At 31.3% G+C, this 19,755-nt stretch overlaps 1 protein-coding gene across 2 annotated transcripts in view; it reads right to left on the reverse strand.

The window, feature by feature from the left end:
- Positions 1–2,161: 2,161 nt before the first annotated feature.
- LOC118187108 (CDK5 and ABL1 enzyme substrate 2-like) overlaps positions 2,162–19,755 on the reverse strand; it is a 105,105-nt gene continuing 87,511 nt past the window's right edge. For both annotated transcript variants that reach the window (XM_035357307.2, XM_035357306.2), the window contains exons 9-12: positions 17,011–17,047; positions 16,875–16,937; positions 16,664–16,768; positions 2,162–16,114 (exon numbers count right to left, since the gene is read on the reverse strand). In XM_035357307.2, coding sequence (XP_035213198.1) covers positions 15,974–16,114; positions 16,664–16,768; positions 16,875–16,937; positions 17,011–17,047 — 346 coding nt within the window. In that variant the 3' untranslated portion in view covers positions 2,162–15,973. The remainder of the gene's footprint in view (positions 16,115–16,663; positions 16,769–16,874; positions 16,938–17,010; positions 17,048–19,755) is intronic.

The following is a 19,755-nucleotide window of genomic DNA, read 5'->3' on the forward strand; positions in this document are numbered from 1 at the left end:
TATTCTCTGAATCAGTATATCCACTTGCTGAACTTACAAAGAATAAGATACCCAAGGAAATAATATGAAAAGAACAGCACAGCATCGCCTTTGAGGAACTCAATAATGCTCTGATTAAAGCTCCATCGTTGTATACATCAATTTTGGGGCAACCGTACATTATACATTGTGATGCCTCTCAAATAGGGGTTGTAGCACGTTTATCACAAAATTTCAATGAACGCAATTATCCCATAGCCTCTGCAAGTCAGAAGTTAACTCGAGCTCAGCAGTCGTGCTCTGCTATTGAAAGAGAAGCATATGCTATTGTGTGGAGTTTGAAGTATTTTCAGATCCAAAGTTGAAATTTACTGACCATAATCCATTACCTTCCCTTGTGAAATGTACACCTCTAATCGTCTAGATTACAGCTTTGGGCTTTTGCCTTACAAAAATATAATATCGACATGAAACATTTACCAAGAGTCAAAGTGGGTAGAGCAGATGTTTTATCCAGACTTGATTAAAAAAAAAAAAAAAAAAAAAAAAAAAAAAAAAAAAAAAAAAAAATATTATGGAACGAAAAACTTTTAATACTTATGGACGATTTATAAAGACATTAATTTTGGTGTTTAGATTGATTGTTAATTTTCTTTGAATCTTATTGCAAGATATTTCTTTACTAAGTAATATTTGTAAAGTTACCGAAATTAGTTATCGCAATTAGGTTATTGAAGTATAACATTTTTAATCACTTTTGAAGTTTTCTTTAAAATGTTTACTTATAAGAGTTAACTATTTTGTTATGCAAATGTTGTAATATTTTTATATTTTCTTTTAGTTAATTACAGTACAAAGGCCGTAATCGGGACTTCGACGATTCCGGATTAGGGGGTTTTCTGGATTATAGATCATCAATTTAAATCTGGTAAGACGGCATGCAGAAATTATACAATTTAAAATATGAAATCGTAATTTATGAAATAAAGAACAATTGATCTAAAGGGTATCAAAATTTACAAAAAAAAAAAAAAAAAAAAAACTTAATATTTATTTGTTTACTTCATTAAACATTTCTTTCAATGTAAGTTGTTTAAGAGGCTTCCACAAAAAAATTCAAAAAGTTCCTTTTTCTTGTGTCATATATAGTGGACTTTCCAATGCCATACTTCTCGCATAATTTTGAGACGGATAGGCTTTTATCCATTTTCTGCAGCAATTCCACTTTTTGTTTAATGGACATCGAAACTTGCTTTGGCTTTGTAGATCCTTTGGCAGCTCCAGAATTGGAAACTCTTTTTGACATAATCGAAAGTTCAAGCTTAATTTTTATGAAATTGTTCTAACAGTCTGCAAAAAATAATAAGACGGATCCAATTAGAAGATTAAGGAACAGCGCAATATGCAACATTAACTGAAATGCCTTAGATAGTTTTAGCCTAGCTTATACCGTCCATTATACATTAAATGCGCATGCATAAACGCATTATGCGCATGCGCATAAAGTTTGTAGCTTTGAGGTCCAGATTATAGATCATTCCGGATTATGGACGTCTGGATTACAAACTTTGTACTGTAGTAGTTTATGTTGAATTGTGAGCACCATTATATAAAAAATGCCATTATTTAATATCCACACAGTGCTATACCTAGAACTTGATGTACAAACAATCATAAAAAGAATTACATTTTTGTATATTGGGTAAACTTACCATCAATTTTCTCAAGATTTTAAAGGTACATTTTCATTACTTACTTGCATCCTGACTAATTATTATTATTAAAAAAAAAAAAAAAAAAAAAAAAAAAAAAGTGGATCTTTAATTTAGAAAATTAGGTATTTCTTAGCATGGGATTAAAATAATTTATATTTAAATAAATTTGTGAAATTCTGTATAGTTTAAGGTATTGATAAGTTGAAACAAAACACACAATGTAAAATCTGACAGCCATTTATGACAGCCATCAGTGCCATTTATACTTTACATTAATGTCATCTTTTTTCCTACACTAATACTATAAATATTCTCTAAGCTTACACATAATGACATTATTTCTGCTTTATTTGGAACAGTTTCTAATAATTATAATGTAACTCAGATGATAATAAGTTCAGATCTTTGATAATCAGATGCGGTGATCATAAAAAGTTAACTAAAAGTTACATAACTATGATGCAAAAAAAGTTTACAACAACATTTATTAAGTTTTGCATATTACAACATACAAAAATTCAAGATTATATAACAAAAATAATGATTCCACAACAGTGAATAACAGACATAAACTGAAAAAATCCTGACAAGTGTGTGCATATAGATATATATTTATAATGACTAGAAAGGTTTATTATTAAATGCTGAAAACAAGGGTTATGAGTTTATAAAGTTGTCTTACAAGCAAAATTTTGCTTTTAGCATTTCTGTACTAACAGTAAAAGTATTAAATACCTACAATATCAACATGAATAACAAGCAGTTGTCAAAATTTCATTTTAGCCTATTTTTATGCAAGGGGGAAAAATGTCATTTTTTAATGTAAACAATTTTTATCACTTCTGATTTCTTTAAAAATTTTCTGTCATAGAATCCAAAAAAATTAAAGTAATTGCTAGTAATAACTCAACATTCAAGAGGTTAGATTTATAAGGTGGTGTAAAAATAAATTCATTAAAGAAAGACTATACGTGAAATAGATGGGGAGTGTTCCTAAATGAGAACATATTCTCACACAGAATGCTTCCTTGAAACCAGAATTTCTGCTGAAGTAAATAGTAATAAAATACATAATTTAAAAAATTCACTAAAAGTCTAGCTGTAACTTAATTTGGCAGGTAAACAATGAAAACATGGCCCAGTTTCTAAATACAGTAGAATTCTAATTATTTGTGGATGTTTAATCTGTAAATGCTCATAATCTGTGCTAATTTTTTAATGTAAAGAAACAAAATTTTGGTTTATTTAAAAATTTATCTTTTTTTTATATAAATCTACAAAACTTTTATATATATATATCTACAAAGAAGACTTTTTAACAACAAACAAACAAACAAGCAAACAAACAAACAAAAAAACCACTACACTAATTACATTTTTTTAGTAAGAAAATCAATTTATTATATTATATTAATTATTATAGTAAGAAAGTCAATTTATTATATTACTGTAGACACATATCATAAATCTGGAGGGAGGGGCAAAACAGTATTTCTGGGTGGGTATTTATCCTATCTAATTATAATCTATAATTAATGCTGAGTATATGACTAACCAGCATAGAAAATATTTGTCCATTGCTTTTCAGATATTGCATTCCCATACTTGCCAACCTATGACACTCAAAAATCAGGAAATTTTTCACAATGTATAAAAACTTTTTAAATGATAAAAATATAGTTTTTAGTAATGAATTAACTTTAAATAGTAACTGATTCTTAAATGCAAGCAACACAAAAATGCCTTACACATAAAAAACATTTTTATTACTTGCATCGTTTAAGGAAAAAAAAAAAAAAAAAGACACTTCAGTTTTCGTACAAATGTTATAAACAGTGGCAGATTTTGCTTTCTTTAAGAAAGAAACTTCATAATTTTGTTCACAGCAATTGCCACGTAGGCCTGCTTTCGCTAATAAAAGTTTTTCTAATGTGTCATCCCTAATATTAGATCTAAATTTAGTCCTCGTTTTCGCAACAACACTGAGAATTCTTTCACACTCTGCATTACTATGGGGAACTGTCAAGATGGCAAACACAATTCTAGACAGTTCACTATATTTTAAAATTCCATCAGCACCTTTCAGTTTTCCAATTAAACTCCACTGGGTGGCAATCCTAGCTGATTTTATAACTTCATTCAAGTTTTCTAATTGTAAACTGCTGTCATGCAGCTGTTGGAACTGTTTCAATTTTCCCTTCCTTTTAGAACTCCTTTCAAGATAATAATAAATATCAACAATGTGTTCATCCACATTTATTGGTAAAGAAGCTGCCCCTTTTTCAGCTGCTAAATTTAAGAGGGTAACAGGTGCACCTCATAATCTGCAAATCTGAATTTTCCTTTCTTAAGATGCCCGCAACACCAGTCTTCCAAGCCTACCATTACTGGTGCATTATCGGCACCAAGTGCTAAGCAATTATCCAGAGGGCCTGCATTTTCTTTTAAAGTTTTAATAATTAGCTGTGCTATATTAAAGCCTGTCAAATGTCCTTCTAAAGTGGGAACAGAAAGTTAAGTGCACTCAATTTTTGAAGACTCTGGATTAAAAAAAAAGAAACAACAATTGGATACAGTTTTGAATCGGCATTATTGCTTCCATCCGTAGAGAGGCAGAACGGAGCTGTTTTAATGCAATCAATAACTGAAGATTTATTTGTCAAACCCATTTCTTTAAGAATTGCACCTGTTTTGATTCTTGCACTTGAGTATTTCTTAGCGATTTCACTATCGGGAAACATTTTTCTAAATAAAGTTGCAGCGTGATCCGATGCTTTCAGTGGCAGGTTGTGCTAGAGTAAAAAGGCAGAGAACAGACATTCTGCACTAACCTTCTGGTTATTTGTTTCCGAAGAAAAATTTAATTTTTCGTTTTTTTTTAAAACAACTCATGTTATTCTTGTGTACGCACATGTTTGAGAATATCCGCCCTTCGACCATGCGAATCGAAAAATCGCAACGACAGGCAATACACATCTCAAATGTATTACATTTCTTTGAGGAAATAATGGAAGGTAAGTCAACTGTGTACGATTTTTGAAACGTACACGAGTATTTCACCTTTTTCGCAGACGTAACAAAAGATGATAATTTCTAAAACTATTTTCCTAAGGCACGTGTACTCACACAACTCACGACAAAATGAACGAAATAACTAAAGAACATCCAAATAACAACTTGCTTTATCCTCATTGGCTAATATATGCCAGCTGACACGCATTGGAACTCGATGCCCATTGGAGAACGACATTTCTAGATATGTATAATGCTCTCACTCACAAAGCAGAAGTTATCTGATTCACAAGGTTTTGTTTTAGATATAATGTAGAGAACATTCAATTGCTTTCAGACGTCCAAAAGCACTTTTTTTTAACAAAGTAATTACAATTCATATAACAAAGTATTAAGTCAAGTTGCATAAAAATCGTGAGAAATTTTAAAAGTAAGAAAAAGTCGGGAGAAATATATTGTAAAACGGGTTGGCGAGAGAGCGCTCGAAAATCGGGAGTCTCCCGCCTGTTCCGTCCCATCCTATTGTTGTAACATTCATCTCACTAGAGGGCGCTGCGACGTCCCCGCTTTTAACAGATGGAACTTCTGCTGTAGACAGCGAACAGAGCGGTTGTTCTTTTTGGGCTCCTACGCCATCTCTTTGTAATAGCCATCAGCGCTAGCAAGAGCGTTCAGCTCTGATCCTTCAGGCCCCTGAGCCTTTCTATTGATGAATAAACCTTTATAATTGAATACAGTCCATTATTATTTCGACGGATCTCAATCGCTAACATTTGGTCCTTAACGACCCGGAGAGCGGATTAAAATGACGTTAGCATATCTTAAAAGACAGAGAGCTTCTTTGAAAACGAAAATTACACAAGTAGAAACTTTTATCCGCAATATCACCTTGGATCCGCCGCCTTCAGCAGTGGAAATAAATATTAAATTGAATTCCACGAGGAAATCCGCTAAAGACTTAGAAGAGCTGCAGAACCAATTTTATCAAGAAGCTAAAGATGAAGAGTTACAAGAAATAGATGAGGATCTAGCTGATATGGACTCGAGAATAGAAAAGAATGAGGTAAGTCTTTTAAACCTCATTTCTTCACTATCAGAATTATTAGATGGTACATTAAATGCAGAGAAAGCGGTTAATACGGCAAGCAAATACCGTTACCAGAATTTTCCGGTCGTTATGAAGATTTTAATGCGTTTAAAATTGCATTTCAAAATCTTATTTCTAATAATTCTCATTTATCAAACTGTCAAAAGGTTTTTTATTTGCGTTCATCCTTAAAAGACAAAGCAAAGCAAATCGAAACAACAGATGACACTTACGAATCTTTGATGAAAGCACTGAAGGAAAGATACGAAAACAAAAGAATTTTAGTGGATACTCATATTCGTAATATTATGAGTTATCCGAAGTTAAAATGGGAATCAGCAAAAGAATTTTTAGACTGTTTAAAAAAGAACTTGCGCGCATTGAAACTACTCAGCTATGAGCGCGACAAATTATCAGACATTTTATTAATAAACATATTTCTCCAAAAATTAGACCTTGACTCACGCAAACAATTCGAGATGTCAGCTAATTCAACTGAAGTTCCAGAGTTAGATGACTTCATTTCCTTCTTAGAAAAAAGAAGTTAGGTCTTAGAAAGTATTTCTAAAAACGTACCGCAAACTAACAAGGTTTTGAATAATGCTCATATTTTCGCAAATTCTTCATTTAATCGTTCTAAAAGTCTTCTAATTAAATCTAACAACGGAAAGGAAGAATGCAGAATATGCCTTTCTAAGCACTCGATATATTAATGTGAAGCGTTCAAAAACGCTACTATTAATGAAAGAATTGATCTTGTTAAGAAGCATAAGCTTTGTTCTAATTGTTTACAACCCTTTCACAAGGTCATTGACTGCAGATGTAAAACCAGCTGCCTCGCTTGTGGGGGTAGGCATCACTCATTACTTCATAATAGTGCCAAGAGAAAACTACCGCAAGGACATAAGGCCTTGTCTCCTATGGCTGAACCATGGACCCAGCCGATGAAGATTGTTTCTTCCCCGTCGAAGGGAGCAGATGTGGCAGGTGAAACAACGGGACAGAGATGCGAGTCTTTTCAGTTTCAAAGTTCTCCCGGCCAAAGCTCTTTGATCGTTTCTAGTCAAACGAAAACTGTCTTACTAAGTACAGCTGTCGTTTACATTCGCGATACCGGAAATTGTGCACGTCCCGTAGTAGCGGTTTTGGATTCCGCTTCGCAAACAAACTTCATTACTTCATCATGCGCTAATGCATTGGGTTTACCAAAACAGAGAACTTACGCACCGATCTCTGGAATAAACGAAACAATCATAAAGTCAAAAATAAATGCTAAAATATCAAACAAAGAACACACATCTGAATGGAATTTGGATTTTTTCATTGTCCCCAAAATTACGGATATCACTCCTTCAAAACCCCTAATGATTTCGAATAGTGTTATTCCAAAAAACATAAAATTGGCCGATCCTCAATTTTTTAAACCTAAAAAAAACAGACTTGTTAATAGGTGCCGAACTATTTTTTGAAATTTTAGAGACGGGAAAAATTCGATCCGAAGATAACGGACTGCTTTTCCATGAAACAATTTTCGGATACATAGTTTCAGGTGCATTAGAAGCTAAAGGTATCGTATCACCAAAGCAATACTGTTATCTGACAAGAAGTCTAGAGTCTTTAAATGAAACGATGAAACAATTTTGGGAGGTGGAAAGCATAGAAGATTATAACCTCCCCCGCCTAGTAAGGAACTGCAATACTGCGAAGAACATTATGCAAAAACTCATAACAGAAAATCGGATGGACGTTATGTAGTAAAGATGCCTGTAAAAACTGATGAAGAAAATATAACTCTTGGAAGTTCAAGGAAATTGCGTCAAAACTCTTGGATAACTTATGGAATCGTTTGGAATGCCAATCACAAATGAAGAAGCTGTATACTGAATTTATGAGAGAATATGAACAGCTAAATCACATGATGGAAATTGAAACTGAAACTGAGGCTACCTATTACTTACCTCACCACGGGGCTTATAAATCGGAAAAGAGTAGCACTAAACTTCGGGTGGTTTTTAACGCTAGCTGTAAAACAACAAATGGGCATTCATTAAATGACATTTTACTAAAGGGTGGCACAATCCAAGATGATTTATTTTCAATTATGCTGCGTTTTAGAAAGCATGTACATACATTTACTGCGGACATCGAAAAGATGTATTGCCAAATTGAAATCGATCCTTCTGAACTTGATCTCCAAAGAATTCTGTAGAAGACGGGCACAAATGAACTTAGCAAATGCGCTTACGACTGTAACGTATGGAACCGTGTGTGCTCCCTATTTGGCAACCAAAACCGTACATCAACTAGCTTATGATGAGGTGAAAAGCTTCCCTCATGTAACTGACTTTTACATGGATGACATCCTCTCTAGAGGATCAGAACTAAGTCAGGTAAGAAAATTGTGTTCCGAGTTGACAATGATGGTACAACGAGGAAAGATGAATTTGCACAAATGGTGTTTTAATAAACCAGAACTCTACGCTGATATCTCTACGAAGCAGAACTATGCTTTTCCTTTCCAGGATGATAAAAGAACTGTCAAGGCTTTAGGTATCGAATGGAATACAACAAATGATTCCTTTTCCTATAAAGTCACCATCAGTTCCCATCTTACTTGTACGAAAAGGGAAGTCTTATCAGATATCGCCCGCATATACGATCCTTTGGGCTTAATTGGCCCAGTAATCACAAGAGCTAAAACCTTTATGCAATCATTATGGCTTATTAACATTGATTGACATGAGCATCTTCCTGAACCTTTAGCTAAGCAATGGAACATTTTGTCTCTACACTTTCCGAAATCGAGAAGCTTCGTATTTCTAGACGGGCTGTGAACCCGAATACTACAGTTGTGCTTCATGGTTTTGCTGACGCTTGTGAAACAGCATTTGGAGCGGTTCTGTACCTTCAATCAATATTTAATGAGCAGTGCTCTACTGAACTGTTGTGTAGTAAATCCAGAGTGTCACCATTAAAGAAAATCTCTGTACCAAGACTCAAACTGTGTGTGTGTCTCCTTCTAGCTCAATTGGTGAAGAAGGCTCTCTCCGCACTGAAATTAGACATCAGTAAAGTATTCCTGTGGTCAGACTCAACGATCGCATTAGCCTGGATTGCCACATCGCCTCATTCACTCAAAACGTTTGTAGGCAATAGAGTAACAAAAATACAAAATCTCACGGAAAACTTTATTTGGAGACATGTTTGCTCAAAGGACAATCCGGCTGATTTAATTTCTTGAGGTCTGAATCCAGAAGAAATAGCATCAAATAACATGTGGTGGCATGGACCATCATTTCTATTTAAGGAAGTATGGCACCTATGATTAAGACATTTGTGAGCCCTGCAGATGACCAATATTTCATTGAACTGAAAACTCCTGTGACTAGGACTTTAGTTATGTCCACAAGTAGTGATATGTTAAATTAACTTATGAACAGGACTAATAATTATAAGAAACTCATTAGAATTTTAAGTTTTATTTTTAGATTTATTTACAATGCCAGAAATTCCAAACATAAACGTCAGGGTCCCCTGGATTTAGAAGAACACATCGAGGCTCGAGATACCCTCATTCGAGATTAGCAGGTACAGTATCTCCCTGAAGAGCTTTCGGCTCTAAAAAGAGGTCTACCGGTCTCCAACAAGAGTAAGTTAAAATCTCTTAATCCCTTCATGGATAAGAAAGGTTTAATACATTTAGGAGGCCATTTAAGTAGCTCCAACTTGAATTACAATCAAAAATATCCCATCATCCTCCCCCCAGACAGTAGATACGAAGCTCATAATGGAATACTTCCACAAAAGAGATTTACATGTAGGGCCGCAGTCTCTTTTACATAGTGTACGTCCAACAAGAGTAAGTTAAAATCTCTTAATCCCTTCATGGATAAGAAAGGTTTAATACATTTAGGAGGCCATTTAAGTAGCTCCAACTTGAATTACAATCAAAAATATCCCATCATCCTCCCCCCAGACAGTAGATACGAAGCTCATAATGGAATACTTCCACAAAAGAGATTTACATGTAGGGCCGCAGTCTCTTTCACATAGTGTACATCAACAGTTTTGGCCTATCAATGGCCGCAACTTAGCCAGAAAGGTAGTTCATGAATGTCTAACTTGCTTTAAAATGCATCCCACTGCAGTGACTCAATTAATGGGTAATCTTCCGTCTGAAAGAGTATCACCAAGCCCACCATTTACCAATACGGCATTGACCTTTGCGGTCCTTTTCAAATCAAATACAAGGGGCAGAGAAAGGGCATTTTGCAAAGGATTTATATTGTATTTTTGTCTGTCTTGCTACTAAAGCTGTTCATTTCGAATTTCTGACAGACCTTACTTCTGAGTCTTTGATTGCTGGCTTAAAAATATTTTTTGCCTGACGGGGTAAGAGTTCAGCAATTTTTTCAGACAATGCAACGAATTTTGTAGGTGTACGTTCTGAATTACAACGGTTGGAAAAGTTGGTAACACAATCAGAATTTGGAGTAGCTAGCTATTTAGCTTCAGAAAGCATTGTTTGGAAGTTTCTTCCACCTAGAGCCCCTAATTTTGAAGGTCTCTGGGAGGCCGGCGTTAAATTGTTTAAACACCATCTGAAACGAACTGTTGGTAATACTAAGCTTACACTAGAAGAGTTTCAGACTGTTTCTATTCAAATAGAGGGAATTCTGAATTCATGCCCTTTAACTCCATTATCCTCTGAAGTTACAGATTATGAAGTCCTCACTCCTGGGCATTTTCTGATTGGACGCCCATTAAATGCCATGGTAGAACCTGATGTATTGCATCTAAAAGAAAATAGGCTGTCTCGTTGGCAAAAAACTATAAGATGGTTCAGTCAATTTGGAAAAGGTGGCATCGAGACTACCTTAACCACTTGCAGCAGCGCAATAAATGGCAGTTTGCCAAGACAAACGTAAACCCTGGCGCCCTTGCTTTACTCAAGGAAGATAATTTGCCTCCTTGTAAATGGGTTACATGTCGTATACAGAAAGTTATAACCGGACCTGATGGAAAGGTCAGAGTAGTTATAGTTAGAACTCCTACCGGCACATTCAAAAGGTGCATATCCAAAATATGTCTGCTACCTATTGAATAATAATACATATGTTTATTTGATGAACCTCATTAATGTAGAATCATATTATATTAGATAGTATCATTTTCTGTAACTGTATAAATGTTTATGCTATTTTTATTCTATTATATCCCAGAATTCACTATGTTGTAATGGATATTCTCATTTTAATAGTATTATATTATACTTTATTATGTTATAAGTCTTATGTTGTATTGAAATATAAATATTTCAACGCGGGGCAGGATGTTCCGTCCCATCCTATTGTTGTAACATTCATCTCACTAGAGGGCGCTGCGACGTCCCCGCTTTTAACAGATAGAACTTCTGTAGACCGCGAACAGAGCGATTGTTCTTTTTGGGCTCCTACAGCATCTCTTTGTAATAGCCATCAGCGCTAGCAAGAACTTTCAGCTCTGATCCTTCAGGCCCCTGTGCCTTTCTATTGATGAATAAACCTTTATAATTGATTACAGTCCATTATTCTTTCGATGAATCTAAATCGCTAACACCGCCTAAATCGGGAGAGTTGGCAACTCTGCATTCCAATTTAAATGCACCTCATAGCTAGGTTTACACTGATGATAAATAGGAATAGATTCTTAAATCTTAAATGCATGTAGTTGCCATTTGGCAACATATTCATATTTAGTCATGTAAATCAAATCATAACACAAATTTTATCTTACTGCATAGTGTAACTAATTGGATACCACTGTTTACGTACTTAGTTTTGAAAGTTTCAATGTGGTGGCACCACTAACGGTGTAATGGTCATTATAGTGAATTGATGTGGACTTAATTTGTATTTACAATTTTTTTTTATTTTGTGTTTGTTCTTATTCTGATGTATTCAAAGTATTAAAATTGTTTGAACAAGTTTATAAAGTATGTGTAAAGCATTACATGAATTGTTATTATACATTTACCTATCATACTTTTTTTGTAAAAGTTAATAATATTTTTTCAAATATTGGAATAAATCTTAGTTTGGATTTTCTTTAGTATTTTTTTGTATTTTATTAAAATTATTATTATTTAAATTTAGTTCCTATTTTATTCGACTTTAAAAATAAAAATAAAAATTCATGCATTTAAAGGCTTTAAATGTCATTTTCTAGTAAAAATACATTTTTTTTAGTATAAAATACTTAATGCACTTTTAACTAAAAAATTCTTTACTTGCTAAAAAAATTATCAATCATTTATGCTTTTTTCTTACTATGTTTTGCTTTTGTATTGATATTGTTTTCTTTGTACATACTTGAATTAAATATATAATTTGCATAAATGCATCATATTGCCTTTACCTGTGTTTAATAAGTACTGTAAGCATAATTTCATTAGTTATTTATGTGAAAACCAATCTAGATTTAATATAAAAATTAGAAAGTGATCAGAAAGAATTTGTCATTTGAAAAATCTTCTATTCTCAGATTCTTGGTATCGATGACTGCAAATTACTGGAATTCTACTGTATGTAAACACATGATCGCTACATTGTAAAATTTTAAAGCTAATGAATACTGCAGCAAAAAATTTAAAATAGGAATATTTGCTAGTCTCTAATCTATATTAAAAAAAATTCTAAAGATATAAAAATAATTTTCTGTTATTTATGTAATAACATCTGAAACACACCATAAACTTGGCACAATGTAACTTGGTAAATTTTCGGTACTTATACAAATTATTAGCAACTACGTACTTATACAAATTATTAGCAACTACTGAAGTTTAATATTTAAATGATTGTGCAATAAAATTATTTCATATAAATTGGGAACATTTAACAATTAAAATTAAACAGCATGTGCATGATGCAAGAAAATTTTTTAAAAGATAGATTTATGTGCAATACTTGATTCTGGCTCTAATATAGTAACATTCAGTAAAAAATTACTGGATTTAATACTTGCTTTTTTTGGGGTTTGAAAATGAAAGCATGAACTTTATTTTAAATAAAGAGAGTATCAGTGGCTAAAAAAACTATAAAATTAGTCATTTTAAGAGTGAACACTGTACTTTGTAGTTTTTCTGCACTAGATAATATTTAATTTACGTTTACCTGAAGGACTTTTTATTGATACCAGCAATAATGGAATTACCCGAGACAGCTTACTCAGGGGTCAAACATAATATGCTTGTTTAATCTTTTGTAATGGCTGGTCTCCATTTGACAATCCAATGAGTTTTTATTACATAGCTGAATAATGCGTAAGGAAATTAAGAATTAATGGACTTTAACTATGGTATGGCCAAAACTGCATATTTAAATAAACATATTTTTAAATTTTTACAAACTGTTGATGTGAATACTAATTAAGAATCACTGGACTATATACAATAGGGTGAATCTTCTTATTATATCATGCCAGTTTTTTGTATTCAAATAAAAAAAAAACTGGCAAAGAACTGTAAATGGTGAAATAAGTGCTTTTGTTGTTTATCTCAGGCAGTGATTGCAACCACGTCTTTTTTTGCACATCACCATTCCAGTTTGGGTCAAGACACACTGGGTGATGGTTTCTGAGAGTCTTTTATTTTTGCTTCTGCATTTACACAAATCAATTAGGAAAATGTTTAGATCATTGGATTTTATGTGCCACTATTATCATGGGCATGACACATATTTATACCACATCTCAGTTACAAATATTTATACCACACTTGAGATCTTAACATGGGCAGATTAGTGAACAAGATATCAACACTAATCACTGAACTAATTGAGTGGCAGTGAAACTTATGAGAAGATAAAACTAAAAACATTTATGTGGGGTGTGAGTGTTATGAAAAGAATGATAAAACTGTATATCATTCCATTTAGTTATATTTTACTGAGTAAGATATCTTACTTTGCTGTGAGGATCTGACTGAAAGCTCTCCCTAATAAAATTAAAAAATTTTTTTTGCATCATATTGCTTTTACTTTGGTGTGTAAAATTAAAATAATACTAAGCAGCAGTATTATAACTACTTTTAGTAATTCACCTTAGCACTTTTAACATCAATAACATGGCCAAACAATTTTTTCATATCAGTAATAAACGTATAACTCAATTTATATTACCTCAGCATGGTGTTTAAAGTACATCGCTTAATAAAACATCATAGAACATACTAATAACAAAACTTTCTACCATTCTTGATACTTAAACCATACTTATACCATGCATGATTACATGTAATGAGTAAAATAATTGTACATGACTGCAATAAAAAAATAATAATCTGTTAGGCTAAAACACTGAAAACATTAACAAGATTAACAACACACATAGTTAACAATCAAAGACAACAGATTTCAACACTGATACTTTGGTTTGTGATATAATTTGATTTGTTTCTCTATAACTTTGCTACATAAGAGCACAACAACCAAGTTCATTAACTCATGAACTTCTGAAACAGAACTTAATTTTTTAACGTTATTTCACATTATGAAGAAGAAAAATTCACATAAAGTGATTATTTTTGCTTTACATAACAAATAATTCTAAATTCAATTTCATTTTTTATACTGCAAAATCATATAATCTATTTATATTTTCAGCACATTTTTACAAAACATTAACATTTAAATATATCCACTTTGAATGGTTACTTCTCAGTAGTTATCAAAAATCAGAAAAATTATTCAAAAACTAATATTGCAATAGTATTCTTTTTAATATGAGTAACTAAAACATTTTCAAAACATCAGTATTAAAAATAATATAATATATGTTCCTTTTATAATAATCTTAGATATTACTCATCATCAAGGCTGATCAATTATAACAATGGGTTAAAAAATCACTGGATACCTTCTGATGGCAGATTCAGTCAGTTTTATGTATTGCTGCAGTGCTGCCAATGGAGTTTTAATGTGTAAGGTGTATAACACAACAAAAATTGTACATGAGATTATTGTGGCAATTCAGTTTTACAGTGTATAAAATTCATCCTGAAATTTCTTTTAAAAAAGAAAATTAACAACCACAATAACAACCAAAATAGACCCCCCCACCCCCCCAAAAAAAACCACCTGCAGCATATCCTGCATTTATTTAAGTACATAAAGATACATAAAAATATCTAGCTAATATTTGAAAAATATATCTTTCTTTATGTAAATTAAAAAAAAATTGAATGCTTAAAGGTAAAAATTCTACTTCTGTTGCAGTTATGTTCATATACTGCTACAGGAAGTATAGTTTTAATTAGTATAATACTCATTTAATCATACATGCAAGCAAACATTTAAGGTACTTCTTAGACACTCATAAACAATTACTTTCTTTTACATGCACAGTTATACTAAAAAAAACTCTCACATTTTTATAAAATTTAAGACTGCAACAATTAATAAACCAAACCAAAGTTTCATGAACATTTGAAAGATCATTTGATGTACACCAAATTAAAGGAATGACAGAAAATTGTTCCTAAATATTAACTTAATAGTTAATATGTTAAAAAATGGAAGGGATTATTTCTGTTTAAACTTAAATGACATGTACACTCATAACATATATTTTGGGAAAACTGGTCTAAAATAAGATACATATTAAAAACTATGTGATTTTTAATGTGTATTATTATCAAAAGATAATTACTGAAAGAATAAAAAATTACATAATTTTTAAATTTAAGTTGCTATATTGAATTTTCATTTTATTAATTTAAAAATATTTTTGCACATTGTATATTTCATTTAGACAGAAATATTAAAATACAAAATCTTTAAAAACAGCACTGTGAAGATTCTTAACTTACTAATAATAAATTAACTTACATAAAGTAACAAACTCTGTCTTTAATTAACACAACAATTTGTAACAGAAATGCAAACATGAAATAGGAAGCAAAATTTAACAGGAACAAAGCAAAACATTTCAATCTTTTGTTTGCACTGTCTTAATTATAATCCAGGTATTTCATTTGTACATGAAAGTATAAATTTAAAATAATTTGTAAAAAATGTTGCAGTACACTTAACTATATTTTTAAAAAATTCATTTGAAAAATGTATACATAATACTTTTAAAAATGACTATATTAATAACTACATTTTGAAAAATATCATTTGTTCACATCAAATTCTTATATCTAAGACTCATATACTAGCCTCTGGTAATGTGGCAGAATCTCGGAAGTGCTTAAGAGTAAGGAAAATTCAAGAGCTACAAGAACACCAAATTCCAAACACATCAGATCTTTGCGATTTACTCTGAACACCATTTCAATTTTCTGAAAGGATAGAAAATAATGCCATTAGAAATTACAGCACTAAAATTATATTAGGATTTAAAAAAATAACAAAGAACTAAATGACAAAAAATATTGTACTTTAATCTTTCTTATCAGATTATAGAATGATAAACAAAAATCAGAGAAGCATATTCTAATCCTTAGTATAGAAATCTTTTTAAATGTTTTTTAACCCTCCAACCATTATGGGTTTGGCTTAGGTTCCCCCAAAAGCCACAAGTAAATGGTAATATTTTTATTATAATGCTAAACAATTGTTTCAATTTGTATCTTTTTTTTCAATATGCATTGAAAACTAAATTGAATCAATCACGAGCTGGGAGAATTTTTTGAGTGTAATGAATTAGAAAGCTAGCCTTCTATGTGGAATTTTATGTTCATACCCTTTTGGAGGGTTAACATACTATGCAAATTACAGATTTTTTTTTTTTTTTTTACTTCTTCATATTTTACATAATATGATATTAAAAAATTCTAAAGTAATAGAAGTTGCCATTTAAGTAATGTTAAAGGATGTAAAAAACTTACCTCTAGTAGTAATCTGAGATCAATCCCTCGAACATCATTTAATTTAGCAGAAAGTAAAAGGCATGCACCAGCACAAAGTTTTCTGTTTTGTTTGTTGACTAAAATCTAGTGCAAATGTAGCATAACTTAAAAACAGCAATATTATGTATGTTTGAAATTAATAAAATAAAAATATAAGAAATTTTTTAATGGAATTATTTTTATTTTTTACCTTTAATATTAATTTCTCAAAATAAACAAATGCTTGGGCAACCACTGAAAGATCTATGTTGCACTGGAATAAGGAAAAGATGTCAAATTTTGAATTAAATATATGCATTTATTTCAAAATATTGAAGATTAATTACCTCATGCCTGGCTATCTTGTACATCTCCCGTTTTATACTGTAAGAGAGAAAAACTATTAACATTTATTTGTGTAAAAAGGTTAACATATTCATTTTCATATGTACTGTCTTTCATAGACTATTAAACAAACATTTTGATTTTCTTCCTTGCATGTAACTTTACATGGAAAAGAGACAAAAAGGTAAAAGTACTGTGAACCCTCTTGTACTGATCACCTCTGGAAATGGTCAGTATTACTGAAAATATGAATAAACAGTAATATTGAACATTACTTCTCTAAGACAGTCTGTCACCTCCAAAGGCCAAAAATATCTAGGACCTTTAGCAGCAGTCTCAGGTTTCACTGTATATGACATTGATAATACATATATATATTATATTGATATGACATCATATTAATAATACATTGATTTATTATATTTTGCTTTGCTACATAGATTTATTATATTGATATGACATCACATTAATAATACATTGATTTATTATATTTTGCTTTGCTACAATACTTAAGGGAAAATATTATTTTTTAAAGTGCATGATTTAGAAATTGGCTAGATAGAGAGAAAAAACAAAATTAGGTTTGTTTAAAGTCATCATATCAAACACATTAATTATTAGATTAAAAACTTATCAGATCACAGTATTATTGAACAGAAGCTTTTTGATCATTCCATATGTATCATGTTAACTCTATGTAGCTTTCATTCACATTAAACTTTTGTATGATTCTGATGTAATCTAAGACAGAAGTTTTGTAAACATTCTTTAAAAAATTTATTTATATATGTGTATATATGATGAAAAAAAGAAAAGGACATAGCAAAGTTGATGGCGTAGCACATAGCTTAGAATGCAAATCCATACTGAAGAGACAGAATTCCGATTGCGTAAAATGCTAAAATGTTTAATCTGTAATGACTAGGAAACCTGGCAGCCATGAAAAATTAAATATTCACTTTTTTCATTTATTTATTTTATTTTATATTTATTTATATTATATTACTTTATTGGCACTTGTGGCCACAATTTATTTGGCACTCTAATTGTGTCTATTCAAGAACATTTACATTTTTGAATAGTATTGCGATAGGAAGAAGAGTAGCATGCCAGTGTCAGAACAGCAAGTGATCTAGAAGCAAAATGCACAATTATTCAGTATGGAAGCTCACCAAGAGAAGGTTTTGGTTTAGGTTAGAAAGATTTCAGTTCTTAAATTTTGAGTTCAAGTTCTGAATTAGTTACATCATCACTGTTACACAAACCATGTGATGTAGATTAATCTAGAAATAGTGCAGTCTAGAAAGGTTATTAAGAATACTACCAGAAAAGTAGTAAAGATAACTCACGAAACGTTTATTCTTGTAAAAAGTACGACGAGAATTTTCTACTCCCTTGTATGAAGTAAAGAAAATATTGTAATTGTGAAAATTTTCTAATACCATATATTTCAATGAAAGTATTCAATTTTACCACTCTTGAATCCATTTTAACGATTATTATTATTATTATTTTTGTGTGACATACATACATATGCATTTACCTCGCATAACTCAAAAATGAGTAGTTTCAAAAAGTTAAAATTTCGACTACTATAATATGTAGCTGTGCTCATCCCTTTTTGGTTTCAATTGGCTGCATCAAAAGTATATATATATATATATATATATATACACACACACACACACCCACCTTATCCATTACCCAGCTTGGTGAGCTCAATATTTTTTGTTTTTATATGTTGGTAAATTGTGCATTTTTTGCTTTTAAAGTGACTAAATTATGTTGTTCTTATAGTCTGGTTAAGGTTTTTATGACTTTAGTTAATCTGTATGCAATAGCTGATGAATTATCAACAATTTAAAAGTTGTTTAAGTACTACTAAGCTTAATGGAGCTTCCATTTCTTCATATTTTAAAATTTTGTTTCGTTTGAAAACGTTTTAAGTTTTAATGTATTTTTGCCATGCCGCGAAGTGAGAACTGAATTGATTGAATGAGAAATATATCTTTAATGGAAGTCGAGGAAATAAGTTTAAATGAAGTGCGGCAGAAAATGTGTGTCATTTAATAGAACGCATGAGGAAATCTTGTGTGTGTCTCACGAGGTTTTCATGTAGAGTGTTGCTGTATTTCATTGTAAATTTAGAAATGGTTGTATATCTGTTTATAATATGTTTTTTAAAGAATGTGCCTGATAGGCAATGCATGTTTAGATTAGCTGTTATATAAAATAGTTAATGCACATTATTTGTTACTTAAATTTTATAAAATTATTTTAAATAAACCACTGGCAGGCTGGATCATTATTGCTCGCAGGCCAGATTAGCTCCTCGAGCCGTCGTTTGGAGACTCCTATCCTAACATTTTCAAGAAATAGCTGGAAAACTTCAGTTTTGGAAAATCTTTGCTTGAATATCATGAATATTTTTAAGTCCTTGTTTTGAAAGTTTTTCATAGAAATTGCTGTTGTCAATATGAAACCAAAATTTTCTTTTACATATTTATGAAATTCATATTAAAATTAATTATTTATAAAATAATCCACATTTTCTTAATTGTAAAACTATGTAAAATGAAATTTAGGACTTGATAAAAATTCAGTACAATTAAAATAAACTTTTATAAAAATGGACAGGTACTGTACAATGCAAATCAGCATAACTGGCTAATGGCTTTGGGATGCTTCAATACAATAGAACCAAAAACCTTCATTCCTTAAAAAAATTTTCAGTTTACTCTTATGGA

The sequence above is a fragment of the Stegodyphus dumicola genome, chromosome 1, assembly GCF_044657685.1.
Source record: "Stegodyphus dumicola isolate Sdum_Otavi_A_Nest chromosome 1, ASM4465768v1".
NCBI lineage: Eukaryota > Metazoa > Arthropoda > Arachnida > Araneae > Eresidae > Stegodyphus > Stegodyphus dumicola.